The sequence below is a fragment of the Equus asinus genome, chromosome 14 (genome assembly GCF_041296235.1).
Source record: "Equus asinus isolate D_3611 breed Donkey chromosome 14, EquAss-T2T_v2, whole genome shotgun sequence".
Lineage (NCBI taxonomy): Eukaryota > Metazoa > Chordata > Mammalia > Perissodactyla > Equidae > Equus > Equus asinus.
The window spans coordinates 31,025,018-31,049,054 of NC_091803.1; the positions used below are offsets into that span (position 1 = coordinate 31,025,018).

Below are 24,037 nucleotides of genomic sequence, written 5' to 3' on the forward strand. Positions count from 1 at the left end.
CTCATTAGTAAAATGGTGGTGATAACAGTACTTTCCACATATTGTTTTATCCTTTTGTCTACTTAATTGATCTTTTATGTGTTGTCTTTTGCCTCTCTGTCATGGGAACGTAAACTCCTTGAGAGCAGTAACCTTGTCTGACATGAACAAAGTTATATTTACACATAGAGGGTGCTCATTAAATATCTATTGAATGAATGAATGTACTACAGGTTTGTTATAAGATTAAGGAGGATACGGGGCTGGCCCCGTGGCCGAGTGGTTAAGTTCCCGCGCTCCGCTTCGATGGCCCAGGGTTTTGCCAGTTTGGATCCTAGGTGCAGACATGGCACTACTCGTCAAGCCATGCTGAGGTGGCGTCCCACATGCCACAACTAGGAGGACCCACAACTAAAAATACACAGCTATGTGCTGGGGGGATTTGGGGAGAAAAAAGCAGAAAAAAAAAAAAGAAGATTGGCAACAGTTGTTAGCTCAGGTGCCAATCTTTAAAAAAAAAAAAAGATTAAGGAGGATAATGGGTGTAAAATACTCAAATTGACAGGATACATGGCTATACAGTGTCACTCAGAGAACTAGGCTGAGAGAATCTTTGCCAGATTTTGATGTTACTATCTCCATATGGTTTCCAGGACTACTGAGTCAGGGGAAAAGAGAGAACTCATACCTGTCCTTAAGCGCCCGAGACCAGAAGTGACTTGTGTCACTTCCACCTGGAGTTCATTGTCCAGAACTGGAATTCAATAGCCTCACCCTAACTACAAGAAATGAAAGAGAAGTGTGCATGGAATCTTCAGAGAGTTCTACTGGAGATGAGAAAACTGAGGTGCAATGGGATAAGAAACCTGCTCAATGTCACAGAACTGGTAACTGACAAAAGCTAGACTGAAACCCAGGCTGCCTGGCCTCAGAGCCTATCTTCTTGACCACAACACTGGTGTCACAGTTTACATGAGAGATCTACTGAGATCCATGTGGAAGATCTACTGAGATCCAGAGAGTGTCTCATGGACTCTTCCTCCTGTTCCCATTGTCTTCTCAAAGTGACTGCCTATTCTGTTCGAGTAAAAGTGTTTTTTGTACTTTGATACTTTGGATGTTTAATCTTTAACTTACTGAGGCCAGTCAACTAGTCCTCACTCCACTCCATAAAATAAAAGCCTGGCCTGAGCTGAAAGTTCATCATGAGTGAATTGGCCAGGAAAAGCAAAACCCACTTCTCAGAAGCCAGGCATGCCCCTCAGTCCTGGCAGGGATGTTCTGGGTGTCTCCAGCAAGCTCCGGTGGTGACTTGGAGCAAAGGCATTTTTCTCCCTGGTTCCACGGAGGTTAGGAGGGAAAAGGTGCTAGGAAAGTTGGACCAGGATACTGGAGATTCCCCATCACCCAACAACACCCCCATAATGGCTCTAGTAGAAAACTATCAGTACAAGCCACCATCTATGACAATCTGGGCTTTTCCAATGCAACATCATCAACCCAGCATACACATGCCTGGGCCAGGCACTCTACGGACTTTTTACATCATGCAATCCTTCCAAAGATTCCATGGGACAAATCTTATTAAGAACCCCCAACTCCTCCATTTTTCAGATGAGAAGACCAAGGTTAGAAGAGGTAAGTGACTTGCGCATGGCCATCTTGTAAGTGGCTGGGCCAAGGTTTAAACTCAAGAATTTGGGATTCCAAAGACCTTGTGTTTTACTAGTACACTGAACTGTTTCTCTTAGAATCCCAAATTAATAGAAGCAGCCAACATTGGTTATGCCAAGTGCTATGCTATATGCTTTTCATGAATTATTTCATCTAAGCCTAACAATGACAGCAACAACAAAATAACCAAGGAGATTGGCATTACTATTATCATTCCCCTATTGCAAATAAGGAAACTGAAGCATAGAGAAAGAAGGTCAATGAAGGTCAAAGAGATGGTAAGTAGCAGACTTGAGGCTGAAACCCAAATCTTTCTCCCTCCAGAACACAGGCTTTAACTACTAAGCCACACTGCCACTTGGCTGTCATTTAAATGAAAACATTGGAGGTACAGAGCTGGGAAAGGGGAGCAGCTTAGCCACAGAGAACTAGTGAAAGTGCTCCTTTTTGACTTTATTTGTTGATTCACCCTGAAAGTCATCCTCCAAGAATTGGAAGTGACTTCATATAGTTGAAGTTTATAGTTACTTATAGTTGAAGTTAAGTTTATAGGTTTTCTAACCAACTGTCTTTCCATGGAGGCCTGTGATTGCTTTCTGTCTTTTCCTAACTGAGCATCTCCTCCCACTTTGGGATCATCCAATTGCTTCCAAGTTCTCAACCCCAGCTGGGGCCAGGAGGCAAGTTCCACTGTGTGCACATTCCTGGGAACTTCTGATCAGAGAGAGCTGAACATGCAAAATCCCCTGTTCTATATGAATCCAAGACCTAGCCCGACTGTTTCCTAGACAGTACCACGTAAGACTGAGGTGAGTGACAACTTCTGTGAGTTGTGTATGGGTGTGTGTGTGTTTGTGTGTGTATCTGCCACAGGGCAGTAAAGTATATACAGAGCCCTGAACTTAAAATATGAAGACCTTCTTTCAGATTCTGGCAATGCTGCTTATAGGTTGGCTGACCTTGGGCAAGTCTCTCAACTTCTCTGACACTTCATTTCTGTAATTGCAAAATGAGGATGGTGATAGTGAATGAGAGGAAAAATTGGAATATACATGTGATATGCCCAGGACAGTGGCTGGCACATAGAAGGTGATTGGTTTCATGTTAGGCAACTTTGAATATGGTGGGCTGTGGGAGGAGGGTGCACAGGGGAGAAAAAGAGACCCAGAAGGTGAACATTTGAAAGTAAACTCCATTATGTTGACGTTGGTTCACATTATATAAAGTGAATGCTTTCATTCAAAAAAATTTGGGGGTGGGGAGGGCCGGCTTGGTGGCACAGCGATTAAGTTCACATGTTCCGTTTCGGCGGTCCACGGTTTGCCAGCCCGGATCCTGGGATGTGGACATATGCACTGCTTGTCAAGCCATGCTGGGGCGGGCCTCCCACATATAAAGTGGAGGAGGATGGGCACGGATGTTAGCTCAGGGCCAGTCTTCCTCAGCAAAAAGAGGAGGATTGGCAGCAGATGTTAGCTCAGGACTAATCTTCCTCAAAAAAAATTTTTTTTTTTTTTATTATCTAACTGTGGGATTTTGGATTCGGAATTGTCTGGGAGTTAGAGAGCACCTCAACATTTATTGAGCCCTTACTGTGAATTAGACCCAGGGTTGGCAAAGTGATTTCTGTAGATTATCTCACTAATCCTTTGTGGAAAGTGGGGTAGTAGGTATCATTACTGTGCTCTCAAGTTCAGAGACATAGACAGTGGCCAAGATCACCTAGCTGCTAGGCAATGGAGCCTAACCTGGCTCTGTAACTCTTGGATCCTCTGTAGCACACAAGTATGTTGTGTCATAAAACAAACAGCTTTTTTAGTGCAAATTCTTGTGAAATCCAAGCTCTGTTGCAGGAACCCTTCAAGGCACTGTCCACCTAGGCACATAGTGGCGAGCCTGGCCACCTCTCAAAGCCACATTGCCAAAATGATTACAAAATACACTCTAAAGCACATGAAAAGATTGTTCTTTAAAACTATTTCATAGGATGTCCTTAGACTATGAACTCCAAAAGGGTAGAAACTCTTGCAGTCTAATTAATCTCTGGTTATCTAAAACCACAAATGGCACATCCTCGATAAATAGCTGATGAATGAAAAATATATTTTTCTGTAATTCTCACATTCTGTAGGCACACTGCTTTTCTCTCTCCAACTTTCATCTTCTAGTTTTCTGAATAACAGCCAAAAGGGAAGAATGTAACATTTAGTTGAGTACCTATCATGTGTCAGGTATTGTGAGGAATAGATGTAGTTACAGATGTAGTTATAAAGTTATAAATATCAATATAGTATATATAGTGGTAGATATACAGATATTGATATAGTCATAAATATATAAATGCAGATATAGATGTAGATCTAGTTGTAGATATAGATAGTAACAGATATTGATATAGCCATAGGTATTGGCATATTTGTAGATATAGATACAGAAACAGATATAGCTATAAAGACAGATATACACAGAGATAGACATATAGATATAGATATCTCTGGCCTTTCGTCCTCTTAACACACTGTGAGATTAGGTTCTTACTTATTGATGCAGTAGCTGGACCCTGAAGTATCTGTGTTCAGGAATTTATTCCCATTCCTTCTCTTCAAACTCTAATTTCAAAGGTTAGACAGCCATTTCTTTTTGTGAGGCCTGATTGTTCAATGAGAGTTTCCCCAGAGAGAGTGCTAACAAACAATAGCTCCCATTTATGGAGTACTTACTTTTGCTGAGTCTGTGCTACATGCTTTATACAGGACGTCATTCATTCATCACCACAACTCTAGGAAATAGGTGCTGCCAATATTTTCATATTTTAGAGAGAGGTTAATAAAATTGCCCAAAGTTACATGAGTGGTGAGTGAAGAGGTTGGAATTTGAACCTGTGCTGTGTAACTCCTATGGACATGCTCTCAGCTACCACAGTTCTCAGCTGGACACTGTGTTTGGCCCTTTCATGTGATTAAGATTAAATTAGAATTGCAAACACATTTGTAAGATGATGCTGAAGTCATTTCTCTTTTATTTGATTAAACCAATATGATCTCAATAAAATAAATTTTTAAAAAAGAGGGATGCATTAGTTTGCTAGAGCTGCAGTAACAAAACACTGCAGACTGGGAGGCTTAACCAAGAGGAATTTGTTTTCTCACAGTTCTATAGGTGAGAAGACTGAGATGAAGATGTTGGCAGGGCTGGTTTCTTCTGAGGCCCTGCTCCTTGGCTTATGGATAGTTGTCTTCATGTTCACATGGCATTCTCCCTCTCCCTCTGTCCTGATCTTCTCTTATAAGGACCCCTGTTATAGTGGATTAAGATCCATCTAATGATCTTATTTTAACTTAATTACCTCTTTGAAGATCCTAGCTCCACATGCAGTCAGATTCTGAGGTACTGGGGCGTTAGGACTTCAACATACGAATTTTGAGGGGACATAATTCAGCCCATAATAAAGGCTTAATTAGTTTCCTCGCTATTTCTCTCCCTCTTCTTTTGGTCTTTAGCCACTTATTAAGGGGTTGTTTGCATTGTCTTTGGGGATTTTAAGGAAGACCCTGAGGTCATTTATACACCTATGTATAAAAATGGCAACTGAGTCTGGCATTCTTGCTCTAAATCAGCTCCAGCCTGTGAAGGGAGGTATGCATTGGAAAAAAATAGCAGAGAAGGTGGGCTTCTAGAAACCAGCTCTGCTACTAAACTTGCCTTGCAACCTTGGGGAAATCCCTGTCTCTCTTGGGATGTTGGCTTAGATCAGGGATTTTAAGCTCAAATGTCCATAGGAGCTAGACAGGAGCAGTAAGTGGAGAAGTAGATAGGTGTGACAAAAGAGAGTGGTGGAAACAGTGTCAAATTGGAGAACATCCCGTTTAAGTTAAGCAGAAAATTCTCAGGTCCAGTCAGTTGGTGCTAGCTTGAAATGAAGGCCCTGTATTGCTAGCCCTTCTAAGTTTTCAAGAGAAAACTTCATTCAAGACTTTTAAATGAGATCTCACAAATTTTACATGTTGGCAATTCAAATTTTACCTCCAAGGACTGAGAGTCAAAAGGAATATGGCCAAGGTCCAGGTCTGGGCCAGCTGATATCTCGGGTCTTCTTGCCCAAAAGTGCTCTGATGAAACCAAAGATGGTACTGTTGATTGATCGACGGGCACTAAAAGAGAAGAGAACATTCTTCAGTTCACGTGGCCCAAGGATCTGTGCTGACAAGCAAACTCGAAGGGATGAACTTTTCATATATCTATCCTCTTTTCTGCAACAGTAACCCAATTGCATATTTAGCACTGCCGCCTCTACTAGAAATACTTAGCGGGGTTCTGGGGGCAGAATCCAAATTAGTTGGGGTTAGGTATTTTGTGTCTAGACTGTCTAAAAATAAATTGAGTCAAGTTTTATTGCTCTGTTCTATGTGTCTGTTGTCAAACAGGATTATTTTGCTGCTGAAACTGAGGAGGAGGGGCTTAATTGTTTGCAGTGATAAAGTGCTTGAATCTCAAAGCTGTGTGCAAAGTGGCTTTCTTCAGGCAACATTCTCATGGATAGATAGTTACAGCTTAAGCCAATTTTCACAATCAAATTTCAAGAAGGACCCTAATAAATGAGAGTTCTGTTCCCATGTTTGTGGCATTTGTTGGGGTCTGGAGTGGTGCAGAGGTTCATTTCACGTGTCAACTCCAATGGATTGGTAACAGCTGCCCGGAAGCTGTCCTGGGGAAGACCCTGAAGCCAGGCCCCAGTCCAGTAAAGACGGTGCTGTGATATTTACTTCATCTGTCCTGAGTATGGTGGTGTATATTTGTCAATATCCTCGTAGTCTCAAGTGACAGAAATCTAATCTTAGGCAAGAAAAATGGTTGGCTCATAAAAATTCAGGATAGGATATTAACAAGAATGGAGTAGAGATGTGGATGGGCCTCAGGCACAATATGAACCAGTGACTTGAACTCCTCTGAGATACTCTCTGCCCCTCATCTCCACATCTCTCAATATCATTTTTGTTCTCTCATATAGAATGGATACCTCCACATGACAGAAAGCATAACTACAGACAGTTCCAAAAATGTGCATTTTGCAGAGTCCAACAGAGAGAGACTGCCTTATATACTCTTTGGTAACAAGCACACACACACATTTTGGGGAGGGATTATGATTAGCCCACTTTGGATTTAAAAATCATGGGGAATGACTGCTCAACCCTGGACCAATCAACTTTAGACAGAAGTTGGAATCACCTAAAAATATGACAGCTTCCATCAGAACCACACATTTGGGCTCAGCAGGAAGATAGGTCTCCAGAGCAAGGATAGCATGGAATATAAGACTTTCAAAATAGTGAGTTTCCACCACAAAGGGGTTGTCCACATGGCTACCATCCTGAGCTTAAATCCAAGGGGGTAAAGGAGAAGGAGAAGACCCTCAGGAATGGGTCCCAACCTCATCTAGTATCTACAGCTTCTCCCTGTTGTTTTCTGCCTTGTGCTTCCTTAGCCGGTAAGAGACATCCCCACCTAAATCAATAAATAGGGCCCTCCAAAGTTCAGTGAGCTGAAACAAAGCTGTAACCCTAGCAGTTAACCAGGAGTGCCTCCATTTTGTGGAGGAAATTCCTGCTCCCTGACCAATCTATTAGCCATCTCTTCCCAAGGCAGGCGGTGACCTGAGAATTCTGCGCCTGCTTCCTGAGGACTGCCCCACCATGCAGTGGCTGATGAAGTTCCGGGTCCTCTGGGGCATCCACAAATCCTGCCATGGCTTCCTCCCTGCACCTCGACACCTGCGCTGCCAGTTTTTATCAGGAGCTGAAGCCCCAAGATGGAATGACCATGATACACCTGAGGAATTTAACTTTGCAAGTGGTGTATTGGACTATTGGACTCAAATGGAGAAGGTGAGGAGGGCTCTGTGATGGGAGGGTGAGAACAGCAGTGGCCTTACTGCCCTTATCTTGCTCGTAGTAGGCTGAGGGGAGCAGAAACAAGAACAGCTGCTGCCTCAGCTTACCAGTGTCACAGAAAAAACTTATGTTTTGGGGTTCAATTCTCAGCCTAGCCACTTCCTCACTTCTCCAAGCCTCAGTGGTTTCATCTATAAAATAGGAATAATCTCATTTAAGAAACCAGACAGCAGATGCACAATCAGTGCTCCATAATTGTGAACAAGTGCAAAGTTCTAATCACAAAGTCAACAAATTGATGTTAGTCTGAGTCTGTTAATCTTCAATGAATGGGATTGTGAGTCTAACTATCTGTCTTAGAAGAGATGAGTACAGCATCTGATACATTAACTTCTGTTTGTTTTGGCAAAAAAATCATGACATGAGCAAGTTCTTCCTATCAATCTCTGATGCAATTTAACATTAAACATTGCTCAATAAATATAGTCAAATATGTATTAAACACAAAGATTTTTAAAAAAATAGCTGAATGTCATTGCCATGTAATAGCTCTTTGTCCTGTACTGTTGCCCAAGGAAATTAATTTATGTGCTGCCAAATATTCCAAATTCCTTACTATCCAATAGTCATGTCTGCCTAGATTTCTTTGAGCTGATGGGTCTGTGTTTTGTGGCTCCTGAATTTAATTCCATAATTTAACATGAATAATTAGTAACAGTCCTAGGACCAATACAATTCTAAAGGGTCCTCATGTTTCTCTGAAACTATTAGACTTTTGTCACAGCATCCCATAAAGGACTCCTCCATGGTATTCACAGAGAGTCTAAATGTTTTGTAATTCTTATACACATGTAGTGTTACTGGCACTAGAATGTAAGTTCCACGAGGTTGTGGAATTTTTTGCTGTTTTGATCACTGTTGTATCCCCAGCATGTAGAACATGCCTGGCACATTAACTATTTGTTGAACGAATCTAAATGCATGCAGCACCCTGGACAGCAACACAACCAGCGCAAGATAAACAGCGTTGGTTCTTGGCTGTGACTTGGTTCTATTTTAGCAAGGGGCTGTTTACTTCCTCATGGACGTGTTGTAAACATGTACAGGGGAATACAGGAATCTTTGGCACAGGCAGGCATCATGCAAAGAAGGCAACAGAGTTCAGAAACCAGGATTGGGCTTTGGGGCTTCTTATGTAAAAATCATGTCTCAAAGTAACTAAACATTCATTTCCATATGGCAACAATTGGTAGAGGTAAATGGTTGCTGCCCTCTTGGGAGGTCCGTGGCTCACCAGTTTGCCCCCAAGGCTTCTCTCATTTGTTACTTGCCTGGTCTCCATAGGCTCTGGGTTTGCAACCTCTGGTATAAAAACAAGATTATCCCAACTCATCTAAATATTAATCGAATAATACATATTATTTCCCAATTAAATATAAAGCAAAAATTTTTAACTCCTAGACCTTTAAAGTAATCTTCCTTGGTAAATTCTTTTAAAGTCTAGATATCAATCAATTACTAGTTCATCCATGTGAATTGATCCATGACTGCGTCTCCCAGTTTGACATATCATACTGTATATTGGTCATTTGGTGAGCCTACAAGGAGTACATCCATTTTTTTAATCAATGGCAATCTACAAAGGAATAGCAGCCCATTTGTCATGTTACATTTAAACTACTTTCTTTGTAAGTTAAATTACAATCAATCTTATTTTTAAAGTGAATAGTTTGGTCATAATCTACATCCAGAAAATTTGATCATTGCCCAGTTTAAAGAAACAAATCATCCTCTTCATCCAAAGAAATAAAAGCCTAATCCCATCTTTAGATTTAATTTAACCCTGAAGTTCCTTTTCATTCCTTATTTATATCCCAGAGTTGTTTTTTATTTATTAATTCAATAAATATTTACTGAACATTTACAGTGTGCCAGGTGCTCTTCTAAGTGCTTTCATAAAGAATTTTAAAGTTTATTACTGTTTTCTTTTGTTGTTGTTTTATTGAGATATAATTGACATACAGCTATCACTATTTTCTTTAAAAAAACAGAAAAGCATCAGTTTTTCAAGTCAAACTCTTAACACACTAGTATGCGTACCCAAAATTTTAGACATAAAAGTCTGGGATTTTCATTATGAGAAAGCTTTTAGTAAAGGACTTAATTTCTTTAATAGATACTAGGTTATTAAGATTGTGATTTTATCAGCTTTGGCAAGTCGTATTTTTTTTCTTGAGCAATTTGTCCATTTCATCCAAATTGTCAGATTTGGCATAAAGTTATTTATAATTTTCTCTTATTGCTGTTTTAAATCTGTAAGAATTGTAATAATGTATGCTTTTTCATTCCTGATATTGTTAATATGTTTAGTCCTTCTTTTTTTCTTGATAAGTCTTTCTAAGAGTTTATCAATTTTATTAATCTTTTAAAACCAGCTTTGGCTTTACTGATATTCTCTATTGTGTATTTGTTTTCCATTTCATTGATGCATGCTGTTATCTTTATTATTTCTTTTCTTCTATTTTCCTTTGATTTGATTTGCTGGTCTTTTTTTTAGCTTCTTGAGATGGAAGCTTAAGTCCTTACTCTTCAGCCTTCCTTCTTTTATAATATATGCATTGAAAATTTTAAATGCACTTTTAAGGTGCATTATACAAATTCTGATATGTCATATTTTATCATTCAGTTTAAAATATTTATATTTGCCTTTTTGATTCTTCTCTGACCCATAGATTATACAGAAGTGTATTGATTAGTTTCCAGATAGTTGGTGTGGGTTTTTAATGGTCTCATTGTTAATGATTTCTAGCTTAATTCCATTATGGTCAGAAAACATACTCTATTTTAAACTTTTGAAATTTCTTGAGATTGGAATGTTCCAAATGCAATGGAAAATAGTGTGAATTATATTACTGTTGGGAAAGTGTTTTATCTATGTCAATTAGGATTTAAATTTTCTCAGTCTATCATATTCTATCATTAATTTAGAGAAATCATTAAATTTCTACTTGTATTTCATTTTAATTAATTCTGAGGCAAACCCTTTCTATAGATAATAAACTCTCATGTGTTTTAATATTCAGAAATAATCTTATTACTCATGAGTCACCTAAGTAATTGATAAGCCTTTCCAATTTTCTTTTTTCAAAGTATATTTTAGTTAGAGATTGGCAGGGAGTAGCTATGTAGGTTTTTGTTTATTTAAGTCAACTATATTGATGTATAACTTACATAGAATAAAATGCACACATTTTAAGAATAAAGTTTAATAAGTTTTAGAACATTTCTATCACCTCAAAAGTTTCCTTTTGTCCTTTCCCAGTCAATCGCCACCCTTCTTCACCCTGAGCCCCAGGCAACCACTGATCTGCTGTCACTAGAAATTATAGTTCTCTCCTAGGGTTTGTCAGAAATGAAATAATACAGTAGGCACCCTTTTGTGTTTGGTTTCTTTTACTGAGCAACTCAGCATAATGTTTTTGAGATTCATCATGTTGCCCTGTGTATTAATTGGTCATTTCTTTTTGTTGCTGAGTTGCTTACTCAGCATTTTATCTTTTAAAACTATTTCTCAATTTCCCTCGGCTTCAAACATCACTGCATAAAACTTTAAAGTTCAAATACAGTTTAAGAGTTGTGTGTTTTCTTCCAGCCTTCCCTTAATATCACGTTATCAGCTTAATCCTTAGTGCAAAAATCCATAACTGCTTAAGCAATGTCTTCTCTAAGTTGTGAAAGTGAAGGGCTAAAATACTGTCTGAATTCTAAGCAACAACAGTTGTTTTCTACCTTGATACACCAGCTTTTCCATCATTTTAAAAACTCCTAGAGGAATATTACATGCTCTTCTCACCTTGTATAAGCAGTGCACACCAGTGATTTATATTTGCTAATATTCTTTAATCTATTGGGCAAGAATATTTTTCATAGCAGTGATTTTTTCATAGATGTGAATATATATATATATATAATCTTACTACAGATGAGATACATTCTTTGTCCCAATCATCTGAGTCAAAGGTAGTAGGATCATGTTTTCACGAGTGGAAAAAAATTCCTGGAAGAATATACACCAAACAATTATCAGTGTTAACATTCAGGGAGTGAAAATGTGATGAGAAATCTGAAGAAATTTTTCTGTTTATAAGAATCTTTTCTTTCATAAGCTTCTGCCTTGCCTGAATTTTAGTCTGAATATGTTTGTTTGGGGAATAAAAATAAATAAATCTTCAAAAAAAGCATGCTAATTATAGTAAAATAGAAAGTTGATTTAAACAAGAAAACAAAAATTGGCCATAAATATTTAAAACCATTTACATATGTGCATATATGTGTGTCTTGTTCATCCTTGTATCGTTTTGGTCTAAGAATGTAATGGCTTCTAAAAACATTTGGCCTTAGAAAAAATGAGAACTTGGAAATATTGAATGAATGAGTGAATATTACTAATATAAATTTGGATTATAATGTAAATATGATTTTGCTTTTTAAAATTGATATTATATTGTGAGCAATTTTTATTGCAAGAAAATTTCTGAGAGTTTTTTAAATTGGTTTTATCATATTCTTTCATTTTATAGACACTATATAGTTTGATCCTGTTTTTTAATCAATTCTTCCAATATTTGTCTTTTGATTGGGATATTTAGTCCACTTACATTTAAAGTAGTTATTGATAGGGAAGAACTTACTATTGCCATATTGTTAATTGTTTTCTTGATGTCATAGCTTTTGGTCCCTTATTCCTTCTTTTACTGCCTTCCTTTGTGCTTGCTGGATTTTTTTTTAGTGATGCGTTTTGGTGTTATTCTCATTTCCTTTTGTATATTCTGTATATTGTGTATATTACATATAATATCCTAAAGCTACAACAATCTATTGTAAACTAATAACACCTTAGCTTCATTCACATACAAAAATCTGTTCCTTTTCAGTTCCATCTCACCTCTCCACTTCATGTTATTGATGTCACAAATTACATCTTTATGTATTATGTATCCATTAACATAGATTTATAATTATTTTTTATGCTTTGTCTTTTAAATTTTCTGAAAGAATAAAAAGCAGAGTTATGAATCAAAATTGCAATAATACTGGTTTTTATATTTGTCCATGTATTTACTTTTATCAAAGAGCTTCATATTTTCATCTTTCAGTTACTCTGTACTGTCCTTTCACTTCAACTTGAGGACTCATAGCATTTCTTACAGTGAAAGTCTAGTGGAGATAAGCTCCCTCAACTTGTTTATCTGGGAATGTCCTAATTTCTCCCTAATTTTCAAAAGATAATTTTGCTGGATATAGAATTCTTGGTTAATAGGTTTTTTCCCCCTCAGCACTTTAAAATATATCATCCCACTGCCTTATGGCCTGCAATCCACTGATAATCCTAATAAGCATTTCTTATGCATGATGAATCACTTTTCTCTTGCTGTTTCAAGAGTCTCGCTTTGGCTTCTGTTATTTGATTATAATGTGTCTCTGTGTAGATCTCTTTGGATTTTCCTACTTAGAGTTAATTGAGCCTCTTGTATGTGTATATCCGTGTCTTTACTCAAATTTTGGATGTTTTCAGCCATTATTTCTTCAAATAAGCTCTCAGTCCCTTTTTCTTTCTTTCTTTTTCTTTGAGGACTCCCATAATATGTATATTTGTCTACTTTCTGATGTTCCATAAGTCCCTTAGACTCTATTCACTTTTCTTCATTTTTCTCTTTTTGCTCCTCAGACTCAAGAATTTCAAATGACTTGTCTTCTAGTTTCCTGATCTTTTCTTCTGCCTATTTGAGTCTACTGTGGAACCCCTCTAGCAAGGTTTTTGATTCAGCTGTTGTATCTTTCAGCTCCAGAATTTCTATTTGGTTCTTTTTTGTAATTTCTCTCTCTTTGTTCATCATCTCACTTTGTTCATATGTTATTTTCCTGATTTGTGTTAGTTATTTGTTCATGTTTTCCTTTAGGTCTTTCAGCATATTTAAGACAGTCATTTAAAAGTCTTCGTCTAGTAGCTGAAGCCTGGGTTTCTCTAGGGTCAGTTTCTAGAGATTTATTCTGTTCCTTTGAATGGGCCATATTTTCCTGTTTATTTGTAGACCTTGTGATCTTTTGTGGAAAACTCAACATTTGAAAAAAAGCAGCCATCCTGCTCAGTCTTTGCAGATTGGCTCCATGCAGGAGAAGACCATTACGAATTTTCTCAGTGTGAAAACTTAAGGCCTTCTCAGGTCTTTCCTGCCATGTTTCTTTCCTGGGCCCACGCATGTTCTTTTTTCCCCAATTTTCCCATGCACATGGCTGATGTTTATGCCTTAATTTCCATAAAATTCTTATCCTTGCATCTTCTTGGGGCCTTAGATGTTCTGTTGTATTCCTCTGTCTGTAGTTTCTTGCCCCTAAGTGGCTACAGTCTTCACACACCATGGCATCTGTGACTGCTTTCAGATGCTTTCAACCTGATATTCAAACTATGCCACCACTCCCATCTGAGCACCAAGTTAGATGAGACAGAATCCAATCCCTTAAGCAGCCCCCAGACAAGCCAGAATGTTGCAAATAAGTTACACTCTTTTTCCTTCTGTCCCATAAAGGGGATGGGAAATGGGTGGCTTCCTCCTGACCATGCTGCACCACATCAGAGAAGGGGTAGTGCAAGAGAGAAAAACATCACAAAATTTCCTTCCATTTTGAGTATGACTTTTATTGTTTGGGCATTTGTGGGTTGCTGCAGATCCTTGATTATTTTAAGAGCTCCCACAAAACCATTTTGGTCTGTTGTTTACTTACTTGATGTTTCTCTGAAGGAACGAGGGCCTGGAGTTGTCTTCTTGCTGATTTCACCCCTAGAAGTAATTTATTTAAAAATAAATTCCCCCAAATCTTCAGGAACTAAATTAGCTTCTTTATTTTATGATGTAGCAATAATAACAATAGTAATATTTATTGAGCACCTACTTGGGCCAGACACTGTTAAATAAATTTAAATACACTGTTAAATAAACTTAAATTCACTTAAATAACTCATTTAAAATTCACTACCTTCTAGGTAGTATTATTGTTGCCATTTCATAGATGAGAAAACTGAGGCATAGAGGGGAACCCACTGTCTATATGGAGCTCAGACTCCTGGGAGAAAGGAGCTTTAAATCTTCAATAGAAGACACGAAGGCTATTCATGGTTTTATGTGACTTGAGAGAAGGTGGCTACACTAGGCCAGAAGAAGTTGGCTGCATCACACCCACTCCTAACTTCTCTTGGCTCTTGAATGCTTTAAAATGGGGTCTCAGTCCTTGAGCTATGCTCACACTGGAATATGACTATGGCAGTGGATAAGCGCCCTTTTCCTTCAAAGCAGGAAGTAACATGGTGTATGATCTTGACCAGGAGGGCAAGAGAGGTCCAAACCCAGCCCTGTGGTGGGTGAATGACCAAGGGGATGAAGTGAAGTGGAGTTTCAGAGAGATGACAGACTTAACCCGACGTGCAGCCAACGTCTTTACGCAAACCGGTGGCCTGCGACAGGGAGACCATCTGGCCTTGATTCTGCCTCGAGTGCCTGAGTGGTGGCTGGTGACTGTGGGCTGCATCCGAACAGGTCAGTGACTCAGAAAGACCACAATAGACCTTAGGGCTGACCTAGAGTCAATTGGTCCTGCAATATTAGGTTTTTTCTCTTACCCTGCCTTCTTTCTTCTTCACAGTCTTTCTCTTTCTCAGATTCCCTCATATATTCTTTTATTCTTTGTCACTCACTCTCTCCCTCATGCTCACTCACTCTCAAAACCAATATCATAATTCTTTCCCATTCATACACATACACAAACATACACACACACATTTTCTCTTGCACCGTCTCAGGTACTATTACTTTTAAAAAATATTAATTAATTGTTATTCATCAAATTTTACCATATTTAAGCCCTCCTTCCCCACTGAGTAATTTAAGAATCGGTTGCAGACATTGTGAGACCCATAAATACCAGATAAATACCCATAAACACTGGAATATGCATCTGCTAAGATCCAAAACATTCTCCTCACAGAACCACAACAGAGTTAACATACAAGAAGTCTAACACTGATACAATATAGTTACCCAATATACATCCATAGTCAAAATTCCTCAATTGTCCTGATAATGTCCTTTATAGCCTTTTTTTCCCTTTAAATTCAAAATCTAATCAAGGGTCATGCATTGCATTTTGTTGTCATGTCTCTTCAGTCTCTAATCTAGAATGGTTCCTAGGCTTTTCTGGATGAAAATGACATTTTTGAAGTATCTAAGCCAGTTGTTTTATAGAACATCCCTCAGAATTTCCAATTCTGACTCTTGCTTTTGATTATATTCAGGTTAAACATTTTTGGCAGGAGTAGTAGATGGGCGATGTTGTGTCTTTCTCAGTGCATCACATCAGGTGGTATATGAGTTGGTTTGTCCTATCACCAGTGATATTGTTTTATCACTCTAGCAAGGTGGCATCCACCTTTGTAAAGGTACCTTTTCCCCTTGTAATTAACACGTAATCTGTGGTGTAATACTTATGAGGCTGTGTGAATATCCCTTTCCCCAACAGCCTTTCACCCTATGGTTTGAGTATCCATTGATGATTCTTCACTAAATTTACTATTATTATGGTGGTTTTATATGAGGATTTTCTATTTATATCATTCTCTCTAAATTTATTAGTTAGAATTTTTCTGTAGAGATTTCCCTTCTCCTTTTAAATAACTATCTATCTATTTAGCTATATAATTTAGAATCAGTCTGGGATTCATGGATTTTTTTTTTTAATCACTTCAGTTCTTCTGTGCATGTTCATACAACAAGCTGTCATGCTTCTGCTCATATTTCTCTCTCTGACTCATACTCTCTCACAAATAAAATGGCTAATCCATCAAGATCATGTAGAATCAAGAACTAATAGCAACGACAGAGGGAGCATAGAGAAACTGTGTCATCTGTAGATCTAAGAGATGGCCCATGGGAAATCCAAGACATGAGCAGAGCCCCCTGGGATGGGTAGAATTAAAGAAGAGTAGAAGCAAAGGAAGAGAATTCCATGAATGGGTATAGCACATGCAAAGACTTAGAGTCAGGAGCAGCCTAGATAATGAGGAATGGTCATTTTGAAATAGAGAATAGAGTTGTGGGAGAGAAAGGTGAAGAGTGGGCACTGCCTTCAATGTCAGGATGGGGAATGTAGCGTTTTCCTGAGAGAGGCCACAGGTGTTAGTGCAGAGAAGAAATGTGGAGGGGAAAAGTCAGTGTTCTATGGAACTTAAGCAGGTGATAATATGAAAGATGGGTGGTAGGAAGATTCAGAGCAGGGCGTCTTGTGGAGAGATTAGAATCTGAGAGAAACACACAGAGGCTTGACCTAATTGTTGGTGTTGGATGATGGAAAGGAAAGGAGGAAACTTCAAAGGACAATGAGGTTACATTTGGATATAAGGAATGAAGGAAAGAGAAGAGATTCAAGATTACAACAAGGAACCGACAGAGAGGGAAGTGAGAAGAGAAAGGTGGGGGCAGTGATGCAGCTAGTCCTGATGCAGGGACACTGTCCTACTTGCATCTACATTCCCAGATCCCATGTAAAGTTGTGTAAAGTAGGATCCACCTGTCTGCCGGCTGGATCCATCTAGTGTAGAAAAGATTAGTGCAGCATTTTCACATTTTAACATGCATGGAGATCACTTGGGCAGCTTGTTAAAATGCAGATTCTGATTCAGTAGGTTTGAGGTGGGGCATGATGTTCTATGTATCAGGCGGTGCTGATGATGCTGGCCTGCAGACTGTACTTTGCAAGCAAGAGGTTAGGGGATTTCTATGCTGATAAGCCATGCCTGAAGCCCATGGTTGTGAGAGAGAAACTGAAACAAATTTCCTTTCTTATCCCCAGGGATTGTTTTCACGCCAGGGACCACCCTAATGAAGGCCAAGGACATTCTCTACCGACTACAGGTGTCTAAAGCCAAGGGGATCATAACCACAGATACCCTTGCCCCAGAAGTGGACTCTGTGGCTTCTGAGTGTCCTGCTCTGAAAATCAAGTTCCTGGTATCTGACCACAGCCGTGAAGGGTGGCTGGACTTCCGATCACTTATTAAGTGAGTTTCTGGTCTGATAGATGTGCTTTCTGAGGAATGGTGGGGGAAGACCCTCCACTCCCAAGTGCTGGTAGACAGGCAGCCAGTGGTGGGAAGCTCACCAGGTCTGAGACCAAAAAACTTCTCTTCTTGGCTATTCCACTGCCTTGCTGTGTGACCCTGGGCTGGTTCCTTCCTCTCTCTTGGCTGTGGTTGCTTTCTCTGTAATATAAGGAAATTGAACTTCTCTGCTTCTCTCACTAAAGTATAATCACCCTGGGACTGTGCAAAGGAGATGTTTAAAGTCAGAGGGTTATTGTGTTATGTCTTCTTTGTAGGTGAGAAATCTAAAATATTATTTTTACATAATAAATAAATATATGAAGGAGTTGGATGAAAGATTAAAATGAATTTTTAAGGTGATATTGGAGACTGCAAGAAACATTGAGGCTGTTGCTGGCAGGAAGCTTTGGGAGCGAACACTTCCTATCTCCCAGGGGCTGGGTGCCTTTAGGGACATGTTGCAGGAAAAGTTAGGGAAGTATTGAAGGTTAGGAAGATCCCCTTCCACTTCCAAAACTCTGACTCTGTGAGTCTTCAGGCATTTTTCATATCCTGCAGACAAATGACTCTGGGTCTGCTTTCTTGAGGTAACCTCTCATTTTTAAAGCTCTTTACTTCAACCCCAAAAGGCAAGTATTACAGTGAATTCAAAAATTATGCTAGATTCTGAAGTCAGAGAATTAAATGAAATAGTTAAATAAAGAATGCTTTTTAAAAATCCCTTAAATTGCCCAGAGTCAGTAGGGTACCATTTCTCTGCAAGACCAGTAGAGCTATTGTTCCCTCCAGCACTGATATGATTTGTAGTTCTTTGATTGAACAGTATAGGAAACCTACATTTACCATCATAGAAGCTCCAAGAGACTTTCAGTCTAGGAGAAGCTCCCAGGAGTCCAGGCCGACTGAGGGAACTGCAGGTTCTATCTGTCCTCTCAGGCTCACACCAGGGCAGGTGCTGGATATGTTTCTTTCACTCTCACTCTCCCTCACTTTCTCTTCCCCACCCCTCATCACCATGGTCATGGAGTTAAATTCATGTAAAGCTGGTTTGTGTAAAAAACAAACAGCAGTGTGATAAAGAAGAGCACAGTCCATGGGATCAGACTGTTTGGGTTTGAACCCTGGCTCTGCCACTCTCTGGCTATGTGTCTTCAGGCAAGTTACCTACGCTCTCTGAGCGTGCATTTCTTCACCCACAAAATGGGCTTGATAAGAGCAGTACCCACTTCTCAGGGTTGCTCTGAAGATTGGGTTCTTATTTGTAAATCATTTAGAGCATTATCTGAAACATAGTTGGTGGTATTTCAGTGTTTGCTCAACTAAAAAATAATCTGATGTATTGTCCCCATCTTTTGTGTGTGTGTGAGGAAGACTGGCCCTGGGCTAACACCTGTTGCCAATCTTCCACCTTTTGCTTGAGGAAGATTTTTGCTAAGCTAACATCTGTACCAGTCTTCCTCTATTTTATGTGGGATGCTGCCACAGTGTGGCTTGATGAGCGGTGCTAGGTCCATGCCCGGGATCCGAACCTGTGAACCCTGGGCTACCAAAGCGGACAGACACAAACTTAACCACTACACCACCAGGCCAGCCCCTCCTCATTTTTTGAATGAAGAAATCTCAGTCTTCTTTTCCAAGTCACTCAAAAACTCCATTTGCTGCCTAACACTGGGAGAACCAGTCTTTCTTCCAGTGTTGCAAACCCCCAGTTTTCAACTCTGAGGCTCATATTGTTTCTTTTACTCCCCTAGAGGATGGAAAAACAGGAAACATGACTTCTCTCCTTTTTTGAATCCCTTTGCAGATCAGCATCCTCAGATCACACCTGTGTTAAGTCAAAGACCATGGACCCAATGGCCATCTTCTTCACCAGTGGGACCTCGGGCTTGCCCAAGATGGCAAAACACAACCAGGGACTTGCCTTACGATCCTCCTTCCCTTCATGGTAGGAAAGAGGGCACCAACTTAGAGGCTGGGCCACAGACCTGGGGTGGTGTGGGTGTCTGTGTGTGTGTGCTGGGAAAGGGGCTCTAAGTAGAATGGACTCCATCCTGTTTCTCCCTTCTGCTCTCGTTCAGACCACCAAGGGCCTAAGAGGTGAAGGCTGGGAATCCTAAGTGTTTGCTGACAGAGGCCTCTGAATGAAAGGACGCACATTTGGGTCCTGCCTGAGCACGTTCACAGGAGATGTGGAGGAAATGAGGGTGGAAGCAGTAGGAATTCTGCAAACCACACAAATGACAAGCCATTGTGTCCCTGTCAGTGGTTGCAGGGTTTGGTGGGGAAAGACGGAATGTTCTAGCACTGTGACCTGCGGTGACAGGTCCTCTCTTTTCTCCCATTATGGACAAATCAGACTTGGAGTTTCCCAATCATGAGCTCTTAGGGAAAATCATACCTGGAACCAAGCCACACCAAGCCCCTGCCCCTAACCTAGAGCAAGGAATCATACAGGCTGAAGCTGTAGCCCTGGGTTAATCATTTAATCAACTTTAAACCAAACACCTTCTCTGCCCCTCCCCCAACTAGTAATAATTAGACTAGACCAAGTTCTATATATTTTCTAACTTATTAACCAGACCAGGGGCAGAGAAGGCTTCTTGTGGGCAGTGGGTATCTGCACTAATGGTAACAATTGAGTAGAAAAACCCTGGAGGAATAGGGGTGGAAAGAAGGGGAGGGCTTTCTGTGCAGTCTGAAAATAAGGGCAAAGGCACAAAGATACCAAAAGTAGCATTCGTAGAACTGCAGAGACTTGGGAATAGCTGGTGCTCAGGGTGGCGGGTGAGGGACAGGTGGAAGGATTTGGGAAAGTGAGCAGGGCCCAGATCATTCAGGGGCTTGTGGCCCTTGATGTAGAATTTGGAGTTTATTAAGAAAACAATGAGGTATTGAAAGATTTTTAGCAAGTGAGAGACCTGATCAGATTTGTATTTTGAAAAGATCACTGTGCGTGCAAGATGGAGAATGGATTAGAAAAAGTTAAAATGGAGTTATAAAGACCAGTAAGAGGGTGTTAGAATAATCTAAGATGACGGTGACTTGGACAAGATGCTAGAGACAAGAAGAAAGTTAATACATTTGAGATTTTTAGGAGATAGAATCTTCTGGCTAGATGCGGGAGATAAGAGGCGCAAAGTCCATAGTGACTCCCAGATTTTGGGCTTGGACAATTTCAAGGAGAGTAATGATGTTCACTGAAATACAGGAAACACTGGAGGAGAAAGAATTAGTACAAGGGAGGCAGGAGAGATTAGGATCAGCAGGGGTGGGAAGGTGGAGGGGGGACGGTTCCTGAAAGACACCCCAGAAGAGGTGGTCAGTGGGTAGTTGGGTCTGAAGCTCAGAAGAGAGGTCTTCCTAGTTAGTAATTTCCTGTGGGTGAGCTACAATCCTAAGAGAGATGAGATGAAGGAGAGTGGATGGCTTATCAAAGTCACTTCCTACTAATAGAAAAGCTCCTCAAAGCCATAGTCTGCTAAATTGTGTTTTCTCAAGGAGTTATCCCTTCAGAGGTCCCTCGGAAACAGTAAGAGTAGGTAGAGAAATGAGAGACCTTCTCTACTCCACCTTTCAATTATTGCCTTTTGGCTAATTGTTTCCAGTCCTTTGCCAAGATGGAGTATTAATTAGGTCTGTCTACGTCTCTCTCTCTTTCTCTGTTTCTCTGTTGCAAATGACAGAAAGCCCAATCTACATCACTAAGCCAAAGAGTGAATAAGGGAGTTTATTGGATCATGAAGCAGGGCCCTCCAGAGTTCGGCTTCAGACATAGCAAGATAGTCTCTGGATTAGGTTTTTGTCTCTCCATCTATCAGCTCTGTTTCTGCTATGTTTTGATATTGTTCTCAGAAAGGCTCATCCCTTATTTTTCCATACTGGCTGCCAGCATCACCCAGGACTATATCAGTAACAGATTCCAATCGAGGAAAAGAACAACAGACTTTGTTCCAGCATTTCCAGAAGAAGCCTTAAGAATCGTTATGACTGAACCATCTGAAGTCACATGTGACTAGGAAATATGATTTGGCATATTTTGGGGACCTGGGATAGGAGTGGGTCTGGAGCTCCACGCAAAACACATGAACTGAGAGTGAAATGGGTGGGTTTCTCCCCGAAAACCAGAATCCCCATCCCTTGGTCACATCCTCCCATGATCACATAGCTGAGGCCACTGTATTTTGGAGTTAGCAGGAAATTGCTGCAGCTGAAGACGTCTGATGTCTTCTGGTGCCTGTCAGACCCAGGCTGGATTCTGGCTGTCTTGGCGTCCATGTTTGAAGCATGGACAGCAGGGTCTACGGTCTTTATCCATCATTTGCCCCGGTTTGACCCCAACGTCATTGTCCAGGTAAGAAGACTAAACTCCCAGAAGAAACTCATGTTTCAAGCTCAAAAGCTAGTCCTTGCTAAGAAATATTTTATTTTGCAAAGAAGCCAATGGCATAATATAACCCTGATTCTGGGTTTCTCAGAGTATGTAGCACTGAATCAATTGTTGTAACAGAATCACATCAAGACGTAACCTTGAAGAAAATACACATTTCCAAGCCCTTCCCCAGACCTGTGGATCAAATTTTGTGGACTTGGGACCCAGAATATACATTTTGAGAATTTAAAGCAACCAGAACAAGCTCAGGTCTCCTGGATCCTGGCTTTGCCAGGGCCAGGCAGCTGGGGTGTGTGTGTGTGTGTGTGTGTGCTTACTCTATTTAATGAAGTGTTTAAAAACAGAGCCCTTGGAATGTGACAGATCTAGCTTCTTATCCCACGTTTGACATTTATTAGTGGTTTACTTGCCGCTCTCAGCCTCAGTTTTCTTATCTGTAAAATGGGAGTTTTGGTTAATAGTTACTACCTCATAAAATTGTTGGGAATACTAATGAGATGATACAGGCGAAGTATATAAAGTGCTTAGCCCTGAGGCTGGCACAGAAAAACACTCAATAAGTGGTAGCAGTTGCTGTTATTGCTAGGTAAACATCACGATGATAATTGAGGTCACCTGCATGAACTCCTTCAATGTACTTCCCTTCACCTAAAAATTCTCTTTGCCTCTCCACTCGCACCCTTGCTCAGAAGCAGATTTGCCCCTCCACTTCTCAAAGTCTACCTCTCTCCCCACAACCACTGGGGATTCTGCTCTTTTCCCTGCCCTTCTGTTAGGGACCCCTCCCTATTAATCTTTAATCTAGTAAATCTTTTCTCCTGTATTTTTAATCTCTCACCTTTTGTTAACTCTACTCCCTCAGTCCATAAACATATTCAAAGTTTCCCATCCTAAAAATACTTTCCCTTCACCCTGGTACACATTGGATCAACCTAAGGACTTCTCCATAGAACATTCTCCACTTGCTGCAGCTGCTTGCTCTTCACCCAGCTTGCTCCAGAACATTGCAGTCCTTCAAGGGTCTGCCCTCACCATTCCTCTCACTTCTCCTCTTCCTTCACGTCCATTTCTCCAGCAAGCACATCAGTTCAGGTAGCTCTCAAAATGGCACCTTGGGTCTGGTCTTCTCTCTCCATGCGAATTCTCCCATGTTTATCTGCTGGTTGGTCAAGTCCATCTGATCATTCCTGCAGCACCTCAAACCGCACTTCCCACTTCTCATTCCCTGCCCCCATATCAGTATCCGCCTCTCCATCATCATTACTTCCCACATTCTGCCAGTCCCTGAGGCTTAAAGCTGCACAGAAAACACTGAGTCCACCTCCACACACCCCACCCTATCAGGTCTAATCCTCCCTCCACTACACAGAGTGCCCCCAAAGTGCTAGCGTGTTTTAAGCTTAAATTATTTCAAAGTATTAATCCTACTAATTTACTAAAAGAAAAACAAACTCAGCATTTGAAAGTTTAGTTATTTTGATTTATTTTCCACTCATTACTTTTGTGAATTTTTAATAACAAAATTTTAATTTAGTTTAATTTTACTCAGTCCCTCTTATGAAAGATGGGCAATATTAACTAAAATAAAAAATGTTAAATTAAAAATTTACTATTTAAACTCACAAAACAAAACTTCCCCTCCGTTTCCTCTCTGCCCACCACCTCAACTTGCACTTTCTTGCCACATCTGTTGCAAGAGCCCCCTGTTGCCTGCTGCACACTCCTACCAAAAGCTGCAAAGCAGCAAGATGAGTCATAAATTACAACTTAGACAATAACGACCAGAGCCAACGTTTGGTGAGGACTTAGTAAGCACCAGGCTCTGGGCAAGACCCATGACACATACTATCTCTAATTCTTATGTACTAAACAACGCTCCCTTGGGTGCAAGTACCAGAAACTCACTTCAAAGTAGCTTAATGGAAAAAGGGATTATACGGAGAGAGGGCATTG

At 40.1% G+C, this 24,037-nt stretch overlaps 1 protein-coding gene across 7 annotated transcripts in view; it reads left to right on the forward strand.

Moving 5' to 3' along the window:
- LOC106839008 (acyl-CoA synthetase medium chain family member 1) overlaps window positions 1-24,037 on the forward strand; it is a 49,839-nt gene that overhangs the window by 2,643 nt on the left and 23,159 nt on the right. For 3 of the 7 annotated variants that reach the window (XM_070484715.1, XM_070484713.1, XM_070484710.1), the window contains exons 2-7: window positions 633-2,462; window positions 7,296-7,538; window positions 14,926-15,136; window positions 17,445-17,652; window positions 19,499-19,639; window positions 21,886-22,045. In XM_070484715.1, the coding sequence (XP_070340816.1) occupies window positions 7,347-7,538; window positions 14,926-15,136; window positions 17,445-17,652; window positions 19,499-19,639; window positions 21,886-22,045 (912 nt within the window). In that variant the 5' untranslated portion in view covers window positions 633-2,462; window positions 7,296-7,346. Of the gene's footprint in view, window positions 1-632; window positions 2,463-7,280; window positions 7,539-14,925; window positions 15,137-17,444; window positions 17,653-19,498; window positions 19,640-21,885; window positions 22,046-24,037 lie in introns of all 7 variants that reach the window. The other 4 variants (XM_070484716.1, XM_070484714.1, XM_070484711.1 and 1 more) reach the window with 2 other exon arrangements.